The following is a 10,826-nucleotide window of genomic DNA, read 5'->3' as shown; positions in this document are numbered from 1 at the left end:
CAGCTAATTTCTATTATTTTTTAGCAGAGACGGGGACTCGCTCTTGCTCAGGCTGGTCTTGAACTCTTGAGCTCAAGCAATCCTCTCGCCTCGGCCTCCCAGAGTGCTAGGATTACAGGTGTGAGCCACTGCACCTGGCCTTAAATTTTTTATTTATATGTATCTTTTTTCTTTTAAATATACATCCCAAGTATTATATTAGGTTATTAATAATAGTTTGAATAATTCTAATGCATGGAGTTGGTTATGTCATAGTTTATTTAATCGTATTTCCATTGTTAGGCATTTTTGGCTGCTTACTAGTTTTTACTATTAAAGAACAATGCTACAATTTACATAAACTGAGTATGAAGGTTTTCCCACATTTAGGATTATTTTCTTCATGTAGATTCTAAGAAATGAAAATAATGAGACAAAGAATGAACATTTTCTATATTGTTAAATTGCTCTCAAGATGGATTGTAACAATTTACTTTCTCATCAGACAGTACAAGAGTGACCATTTCACCAAGACACATGGGATTTCTGTAGGCAGCAATAGGTTTCAAGGACATTTCAGAAAGATAAAATGGCAGATGTTAGGAAATAGAGGTAGGTAAGTATCTATAAACTTACTGTGGCCAGAATGAGTGTGGGAGTATGAGAATATAGTGGAAGAAATACCTAGAAAGCTATATTGAAAGCTAAATAATGGGGATCTTGGAATGCTTGGCCAGGAGTTTAGACTTTATTTTGATGACAATGTTGAACCATTTAGAATTTTTGAGCATGGGTTGACAAGATCTATAGTTTAAAAGATACCTCTATAGCTGGGTGGAAGAGAATCTGAATTAGAGTAGGGCCATTGGGAATGAAAAAAAGAAAATATACATATAAAATATGAATCAGAGGCTGAATGGACAGGGCTGTGGGGGTTAAGAGAAGGGGGAGCCCAAGATGATGCCAAGGCTTTAATAATATGAAGATAGGGCCAGATGCGGTGGCTCACGCCTGTAACCCCAGCACTTTAGGAGACCAAAGCAGGAGGATTGTTTGAGGCCAGGAGTTACGACCAGCCTAGGCAACAGAGAGAAAATTAGCCAGACATGGTGGTGCATGCCTGTAGTCTTAGCTACTCAGGAGGCTGAGGTGGGGATTGCTTGAGCCCAGGAGTGCGAGGTTGCAGTGAGCTGTGTGATTGCACCACTGCACTCCAGCTGGGCTAAAAAGCAAGATCCTGCCTCTAAAAAAAAAAATACAAACTGAAAAAAAAAACAATGTGAAGATGGGAATGTACAACCCAAAATAGGGAGCGGTTTTCCCTTGATCTTATTCTAAAATCCTTTTCAGGGATAGAGGATGAAGGGAGAGTTGCGATGGAGGAAGAGAAGAAATTTTTAGACTTGTCCAGAGTGAGAATGTGTATTGTTGTGAGTGGTAGTAAGGTGAGTGGGTGGGGAATTTGGATTTTTCAAGCAAAGTTGCCAAGGTGGAAGTTGGACAGGAAAGTCTATCACTTAGTAGAGGGGTCATTTTTAGAGATTGTGAACTGGAAATCATCAACATAACAGCAACAGTTGAAACTCAAGGAACAGATGAGTTTGCTTTGGTATAGCAAACTCATGTAAGGAGCAGGTGGAAAAAAATAATCTAAGATATGAGGCTAAAGCTGGTGTAGGGAAATGAATCAAGATAGTCCTGTCATAGATGTCATAGAAGTAAATGCAGCACAGAGTTTATAAAGCAGAGAAATATTTTACATTTCTGGCCATTGCATATGCTTTATGGGTCACTGAGCAACTTTCCAACCTCCAACACACTTTCCTCCTCCAATACATGAGCAATTCCACTCATTTGAAAACTTAATGCAGATAATTTCTTCTCTGTGGAGCTGTAGGCAGTTAAGCTTCTCTTCCTCTATAGTCCCATAGCCATTGAGACATGTATTATTATACCACAACATGTTCATGTTGTTTTGTATTGTTTAAAAATATACCTAATTCCATGTTAAATTGAGAACATCTTCAGGACAGGATGGTTTCTTATTATTTTTTGCATCTCCAGGGCCTAGATAATGCCAGTGATGTTGTAGATGCATAGTAAATGCTTGTTGAATGAATGAGTACAGAAAAGAAGTTTTGAATTTCAACACTAAAAGATACAGATGATCTTCAAGAAGAGCAGCTTCAACAGAGAAGGGAACTGAGAACAGCTACTGTAGGAAGCCCCTTAGGGAGTCAGTAAAATATGATTCAAAAAAGATATCACTGGTCCATACCCAAGATGATCGGTGCTGTGAACAGGTTATCAGTGAACCCAGACATCGGTCCCCTCAGCTACTTCCAATGTGCTATACAAATATTATCATCTTCTATGTGTGCCACAACATGAAAAAGGTAGGAAAGCACATTTTTGTTTGTGATTTGTAGACTATGAACTTTCAGTAAAGATTTGAAGGGTATTAATGGATTGAATTTTGTCCCCCTAAAATTCATGTTGGAATCCGAACCCCCAGTGCCTCAGAATGTGACCTTATTTGGAAATAGAGTTATTGTAGATGTAATTAGTTGAATTAAGATGAGGTCATTAGTGTGGGCCCTAATCCGATATGACGGATGTCTTATAAAAAGGGAAAATTGTACACAGAGACAGACATGCACACAGGGAGAATGCCATGTGAAAAATGGATACAGAGATTAGAGTGATGCTTCTACAGGCCAAGGAAAACCAAAGATTGCCAGCAAAACTTTAGAAGCTAGGGGAGAGGCATCGAATATTTTTCTTTAATTTAAAAAAAAATTAATTGGCAAATATTGTATATATTCAATATGTACAATGTGATGATTTGATATATATATGCACATTGTGTAATAATCATCACCATCAAATCAATTAATACATTTATCATGACTCGTGATGTATGTTAGATCTCTAGAACTTGTTCATCTTAGAAAGTTTGTACTCTTTGGTCAATATCTCCCCGTGACCCCCCTCCCCTAGCCTCTGGCAACCACCATTCTACTCTATTTCTATGAGTTTAACTTTTTTAGATTCCACATATAAGTGAGATCGTTTAGTATTTTTCTTTCTGTGTCTACAAACATTTTCTTTCTCACAGCCCTCAGAAGGAACTAACCCTGCTGACACCTTGATTTCAGACTTAATAGCCTCTGGAACTGGGAGATATAAATTTCTGTTGTTTAAGCCACTCAGTTTGTGGTACTTTGTTATGGCAACCCTAGGAAACTAATGTAAAGAGAAACTTCAAGTGTGCTTAAAACTCAACTCCTAGCTCTCTGGGAGGCCAAGGCGGGGGGATTGTTTGAGCTCAGGAGTTCGAGACCAGCCTGAGCAAGAACGAGACCCCGTCTCTACTAAAAATAGAACGAAATTAATTGGACAACTAAAAATATATAGAAAAAATTAGCCAGGCATGGTGGCGCATGCCTGTAGTCTCAGCTACCCGGGAGGCTGAGGCAGAAGAATTGCTTGAGCCCAGGAGTTTGAGGTTGCTATGAGCTAGGATGATGCCACGGCACTCTAGCCCGGGCAACACAGTGAGACTCTGTCTCAAAAAAAAAAAAACTCAACTCTTAATATTTCCTCCCTTTTTCCCCTCTAGAAGTTATATTCCTTTTGTTTATGAATTATACAGATATCAGTTCAATACATATATCAAGGGGCCATTAGGTGCTACATGGGCAGTGTTGAGGATACAAAGACAAGACATAATCTCTGTGACAGACGGGTAAACATACAATTTAAATATAATGCATGAAATGCTGTGATCCAGTATGCACAGGACATTTTGGCAGCACAGAAAAAAAACATTTTTCTCAGTCCAAGGATTCAGGAAAGACTTTGTGGGACAGATAATGACTGAGCTGCTTTTGAAGGAAAAGGAGGGAAAAACCAAACGAGGAGAAAGGATGTTCTAGGCAGAGGGAACACATAGTCAAGATACGAAGATATTAAAGATAAGGTAGTTTGTGTCGGAACTTTAACTGTTTCTACTTCAATATAACTAGAGTGAAAAGTATGAGAGAGCAAATGCCAGGAGTTGAGGCAGGCAAGGACTATGGCATGGAGGACTTGTCTTCTCTCTCAGGGAATTTTAATTTTACACTGAATGATACTAAGTGGAAGAGTTATAAGCCCAGACTGATTCATATTTTAGGCAAATCAGTTTGGCTGCAGTATGAAAGCTGGATTAGAGAGTAAAGGGAAAAAAAAAGAGAGTGTTAAGGAGACAAGTTAGAAGGCTACAGAAATAGTCCAGGCAAGAGGTGAACTAGAGCAGTAACAGAAGAAATGAAGAAGGGATAGAATAAACAACATATATGAAGTAAAATTAGTTTAACTAGTTTTTTGCTTGATCGGACCTGGAGGTGTCTAGGATGAATCCATAGTATCTTATCAGGTGACTATGTGTGCAATGTTGCCCTGTACTGACATGGGAAATCCTGAAGGAGAAGCAGTATGGAAGAGAGGGTACTGAATTCCTTGGACATACTGAGTATGGAGAGACTTAAGATATGTAAGTGGATATGTCCAGATAAGTCTGAAGTTCTGGGCAGGTGTCAGAGCTAGAGCTAGAGATTCAAAAGCCATCAGCACGTAAGTTATAGCTAAAGTTATAAGAGTGGGATGATGGGACCCAAGAAAAAGCAGAATAAGAAGAGTAACTGGTAGAGGACAGCGCTCTAGGGAAAATATCAACATTTAGGTGCAGCAGAGGAATAGGTGTTCACAAGGGAGGCTGAGAAGAAATGATCAGAGAAGTGTTGTAGAAGATAAGCCATGAAAACAAAGTGATGAAGGCAGAATAGCAAGTGAAGAAATTGTGGTAGGGCATAATTTAGGTCGTTTTGTAAGAAGCTATAAAGCTTATCATTGTCAATATCATGATCATGATCAAAATCACAAGAGAGTCTTTGTTGAGTCTCCCTCAGTTTCCTAATTTTAATTAAATATACATTAAAGTGCAAATATATTACCTGTTTTTCACAAGCCAGTAGTCTTTCCCATTAAGGTTTCCATAGCCAACCACTAGTACTGCATGATTCACAATCTGAGTACAGGCTGGGTCATAGTAGACACCTGAGAGGAAAATATGAGTCAGGGAAAAGGGTGAATTCTATATGATAATAAAAGACATCTGAAATATTACTTTTTATTAGACTGTTTTGGATACATATCAAGGTTAATTAAAATGTTAGGAACATGTACTGTCATGCTTAAATGATTTAGAGCTCATAATTCTTTGTCATCAATGTTGTATCTGTCAATTTTCTTGCCAAATTTGGCATCGATCCAATCACAGTTCCCTCAGAAACCTTCTTTGATAAGCCACCACTTTTTCTAGTTATTTTTTTAACTTCTATACAGTTACTGTATTTCTTTGGGTATACAGGTATACCATGTTTCATTGCACTTCACAGATATTGCATTTTTTACAAACTGAAGATTTGTGGCAACCTTTCATCTTTCAAGTTAATCGGCGCCATTTTTCCAATAGCATGTGCTCACTTCATGTTTCTGTGTCACACTTTGGTAATTCTTGTAGTATTTCAAACTTTTTCATGATTATTTTATCTGTTATGGTGATCTGTGATCAGTGATCTTTGAGGTTACTATTGTAATTTGGGGGTAGGGGGTACCATGAATCGTGCCCATATAGGATGGTGAACTTAATCAGTAAGTGTTACATGTGTTCTGACTGCTCCACCGTTCCCTCACTGGCCATTCCCCCGATCTCTCTCCCTCTCCTTGGGCCTCCCTGTTCCCTAAGACACAACAATATTAAAATTAGGCCAATTAATAACCCCACAATGGCCTCTAAGTGTTCACGTTAAAGTAAGAATCACATGTCTCTTTTTCTTTTTTTTTTTTGAGACTGGGTCTTGCTTTGTCTCCCAGGCTGGAGTGCAGTGGCGTAATCACAGTTGCAGTAAGGTATGATGCTTAAGTCTCCCAAGTATCTGGGACTACAAGCGCATGCCACCATGCCCAGCTAATTTTTCTATTTTTTGTAGAGACAGGGTCTCCCTCTTGCTCAGGCTTGTCTAGACTCCTGACCTCAAGTGATCCTTCCACCTCAGCCTCCCAAAGTGCTAGGATTACAGACATGAGCCACTGTGCCCAGCCTCTCTCACTCTAACTCAGAAGCTAGAAATGATTAAGCTTATTGAGGAAGGCATGTGGACTACTGAGATAGGCTGAAAGCTAGGCCTCTTGTGCCAAACAGTTAGCCAAGTTGTGAATGCAAAGGAAAAGTTCTTGGAGGAAATTAAAAATGCCACACCAGTAAACACATGAATGATACGAGAACAAAAACAGCCTTATCGCTGATATGGAGAAAATTTTAGTGGTCTGGATACATCAAACCAGCCATAACATGCCCTCAGGCCAAAGCCTAATCCAGAGACCTTAACTCTCTTCTATTTTATGAAGGCTGAGAGAGGTGAGGAAGCTGCAGAAGAAACGTTTGAAACTAGCCGAGGTTGGTTCATGAGTTTTAAGGGAAGAAAAGCCATCTCCACAACATAAAAGTACAAGGTGAAGCAGCAAGTGCTGATGTACAAGCTGCAACAAGTTATCCAGAAGATCTAGCTAAGATCATTGATGAAGGTGGCTACTCAAAACAACAGATTTTCTGTGTAGACAAAGAGCCTTATATTGGAAGAGGATATCATCCAGGACTTTCATGGGTGTAGAGGAGAAGTGAATGCCTGGCTTCAAAGCTTCAAAGGACAGGCTGACTCTCCTGTTAGGGGCTAATGCAGCTGGTGACTTAGAGTTGAAGCCAATACTCATTTCCCATTTGGAAAAATCCTAGGGACCTTAAGAATTATGCTAAATCCACTCTGCCCATGCTCTGTATATGAAACAACAAAGTGCAGCTGACAGCATATCAGTTTACAACATGATTTACTGAATATTTTAAGCCTTCTGTTGAGAACTACTGCTCAGAAGAAAAGCTTCCTTTCAAAATATTACTGCTCATTGACAATGCAGCTGGCCACTCAAGAGCTCTGATGGAGGTGTACAAGGAGATCACTGTTATTTTCATGCCTCCAACACAACATCCATTCTGCAGCCCACGGATCAAGGAGTAAGTTCGACTTTCAAGTCTTATTATTTAAGAAATACATTTCATAAGGCTACAGCTGCCATTGATAGTGATTCTTCTCATGGATCTGGGCTAAGAAAATTGATAACCTTCTGGAAAAGATTTACCATTCTAGATGTCATTAACAACATTTGTGATTCATAAGAGGAGATCAAAATATCAGCATTAGCAGGAGTTTGGAAGAAGCTCATGGATGACTTTGAGGGATTTGAGACTTCAGCAGAAGGAGTCACTGCAGTTGTAGCGGAAATAGCCGGGGAACTAGAATTTAAAGTGGAGCCTGCATGTGGGACTGAATCGCTATAATCTCATGATAAAGTTTGAACGGATGAGGAGTTGCTTCATAGGGGTGAGCAAAGAAAGTGGTTTCCCGAGATGGAATCTACTGGTGAAGATGCCGTGAACATTGTTGAAATGACAGCAAAGGATTTAGATATCACCTAAACTTAGTTGATAAAGCAGCAAAAGAGTTAGAGAGGAATGATTTCAATTTTGAAAATTCCACTGTGGGTGAAAGGAAGAGTCAATTAATGCAGCAAACGTCATTGTTGTCTTATTTTAAGAAATTACCGCTGCCACCCCAACCTTCAGCAACCAGCACCCTGATCAGTCAGTAGCCATCAACACTGAGACAAGGCCCTCCAAAAAGAAGCTCAGATCATTAGTATTTTTTAGCAATGAAATATTTTTAGATTAAGGTATGTATGTTTTTTTAGACAATGCTATTGCACACTTAATAGACGACGTTATAATGTAAACATAACTTTTACATGCACCGGGAGACCAGAATATTTGTGTGATTCACTTTATTGTGATATTTGCTTTATTGAGGTGGTCTGGAATGGAACCTGCAATATCTCTGAGGTATGCTTGTATTCCTAATTTTTTTCACACATTTTCATCCTTTAGTAGATTAAATGCTCTTTAATGAGGTTTAAAAATATATTACAACCTTCTATTGTGTCTAATACAATGTTCTACTCTTAGTGAGTGCTCAGGACATATTCAGTTTTGAATAACTGACTGTAATATTTTTAAGCCTCAGCTTAAAAAAATAGTTAGGTGTCCTCCTTATATTCCGCTGTGCTACGCTTACGCTATGGAGTCTCTATAGCAGTTCAGAGTGCAAGTTCTGGAGTCAAGTTGCATAGTTTTTAATACCAGCTCGACCACTTTCAGACTGTGTGCTCTTAGGTGAGTTAACCCCTTTAAGACTCAGTTTTTTCACCTGTAAATTAGGGTTATTGTGAAGATTAAATGAGCTAATACACATAAAGAATTTAGCATAGTAGCTGGCATATAGGGTTAATAAGCTTTGATAAGTATTACTTTACTGACTAAAACGAGGTATAAAATACTTATATGAAATGTAGGATTCTGTTCAACCCATCTAAACTTTCAGAGGTGAAATGGGGCAGGACATCCTTTCTTTTAGTGCAAGGGCAGCATATGTAACAAGAGCATAATATATGTGAATTTTTACCACTTCTGTAGAGGAAGAAAGACGGATGACTTGCATCTATACCAACAGCTACAGGCCCCTTACTGGCCACAGCTTCTTTCAGGGCCTCTTCACTGCCATAGGGAAGTTCAGTGTACTTTGAACATGTGGCAGCACGATTTTTTGAGTCATAGTGGCACTTCCCATCCTGCAAAAAAAAAAAAGTATAAATCAGATTAAAAAGTATACTTCACTTTCCTTTATGAATCACCACTATCCTAAGTCCAGATTTCAAATGTTTTCTCTCCCCACTTTAGCCTTTTCAAGTGTCTAAAGCTCCTTCTTCTTTTTAAAGAAAGAAAAATAGAATCTTCCAAACCCTAACAGTCCCTGGTTTCACTAATAACAGAGGAAATACAGAACTCTTCTATCTTTTAAATTGTGAACATCTTCATTCATGCAAAACTGGCCAGGACAATGTCCCCTCAGACTCTGAGGGGGCTTGTAGGGGAATACTACATAGAGATCATAAAATCTAGATCAGAGATTTAAAATCTTTTTGATCACATAAAGCCTGCAAGATGATCTGCCGTTAAAATGATGGTTTACAAATACCCTATAAAATAGGAAACATTCATATTAATATTTCAAGTGGGAAAAGGGAGGTTACAAATTCATGTTTGTTGTATACACAGCTATGTTTTTTAGATGCTTAATAGGAAAAGAACTTGCAAGAAATAAACCAAAATAATAGTGGTTAAGGTAGGAGGTTTTTGAATATTTTTATCTTTTCTAAATTTTCTGTAATATGGGCATAATACTTATATCATTTAACAAAATGTGTAATGAACTTGCGAAGAGGAGGAAAGCATTATTTAGCTTATTAGCAGGTGGAAGAATGATACAGAGAATAAGGTTGATCATGGGAGGCTGCAGGAGAAAAAAGTTTAAATACCAGGCAGATATACAGAAAGAATTTTAAGGATAGTTTGCTTAAAGCCTGTTTTTAAGCATGAATGCTACTTCCTTGTTTAAAAACATTGCATTGCACTACTGATACACTAAGAGGACTATTGCATAAGAAAGAGACCTCTTGAGAATTTAGGAATTCCTGATTGGGATTCTCTCACACATACAGCACTGACTCTCAAGTAATCGCCCTGGCGTCCAGTCCAGTGCAGTCAGTCAATGTATAGCATGAAGTCACAGGGAGCACAAAAAGTTTGCTTGAGACACACCATCGCTTTGTAGGGGTAGGAAGCTTCTGAGTCGATGCCGTTATTATCAATGATGTATCGGAAAGCTTCTGTTATGTAGCCACCATGGCAGCCTTCATTCCTGTATTTTTCAGTTGAGCAATCCACCAGGTTCTGTGCACTGAGAGATACCAGCTTTCCTGTTGTCAGCTTCAGCTGTGCTTCCAGAGCCCCCACAGCACTGAAAGCCCAGCAAGCACCACAAGAACCCTAAAACAGACATAACATCACAAAGGCAATCATTTTTGATTTTCTAAAATCAGTAGGGATGACTTCCATAACACAAACTGGACAACTCCCAACTATGTCAGGCCTGTCACTAGTTCCAGGAAGAGCTCCCCCATTACAATTTCCTTCACTCTTAGACAATGGGAATGAAGACTAAATACTTGATTGTTCTCTAGGCAAGGTCTAACCCTGATGGAGATTTGCAAATGGCAAAACTCAGAGTATAATGACCATCTTCAAATATATTAACAAATAGTACTCACTGAGCATGTACCAAATCCCACCGATTTTCACCTAGAAGTAAGGGAGATAGATACCTACAGTAAAGTGATTTTGAGAGGAGCTAGGATGATTTCTTTGACCTAAAATGCGTTTCCTCCTACCAAATGATGCCTGAAACATAAGAGCTTTAATCCTAGGTTAGCATTTTTCAAACATTGTTATCCTCAGAATTTTTTGATCAAAAGATATTTTACAAGGAGGCATAAACAGCAAAACACAAAGCAATTTTTAGTTTAAAAAAGTGCAGTGTCCAGACCCATAATAAATGATTTTTTTTTTTTTCTCTCTCTCTCCCTCTCCCTCTCTGCCTCCTGTCCTTCCTCTCTACCCAAAGGAAGCAAATTGGAATTGCCTTTGGTTAAAGCAAAATTGCTCATTAAAATACAAGCTCCCAGGAAAGGAGCTCATTAAATTACTCAGTTAAGGCTGGGCGCGGTGGCTCACGCCTGTAATCCTAGCTTTCTGGGAGGCTGAGGCGGGCGGATTGTTTGAGCTCAGGAGTTCGAGA

General features: G+C 38.8%; 1 protein-coding gene across 1 annotated transcript in view; it reads right to left on the bottom strand.

The window, feature by feature from the left end:
• Positions 1 to 10,826, bottom strand: part of CTSS (cathepsin S) — a 30,483-nt gene that overhangs the window by 4,620 nt on the left and 15,037 nt on the right. Inside the window, exons 5-7 of the mRNA XM_012658844.1 lie at positions 9,791 to 10,018; positions 8,595 to 8,760; positions 4,977 to 5,079 (exon numbers count right to left, since the gene is read on the bottom strand). Of these exons, the coding sequence (XP_012514298.1) occupies positions 4,977 to 5,079; positions 8,595 to 8,760; positions 9,791 to 10,018 (497 nt within the window). The remainder of the gene's footprint in view (positions 1 to 4,976; positions 5,080 to 8,594; positions 8,761 to 9,790; positions 10,019 to 10,826) is intronic.

Source organism: Propithecus coquereli, unplaced genomic scaffold, assembly GCF_000956105.1.
Source record: "Propithecus coquereli isolate 6110/MARCELLA unplaced genomic scaffold, Pcoq_1.0 Scaffold59, whole genome shotgun sequence".
Lineage (NCBI taxonomy): Eukaryota > Metazoa > Chordata > Mammalia > Primates > Indriidae > Propithecus > Propithecus coquereli.
The sequence above is the reverse complement of the archived record's forward strand: the minus strand, read 5'-3'. Positions and strand labels throughout refer to the sequence as shown.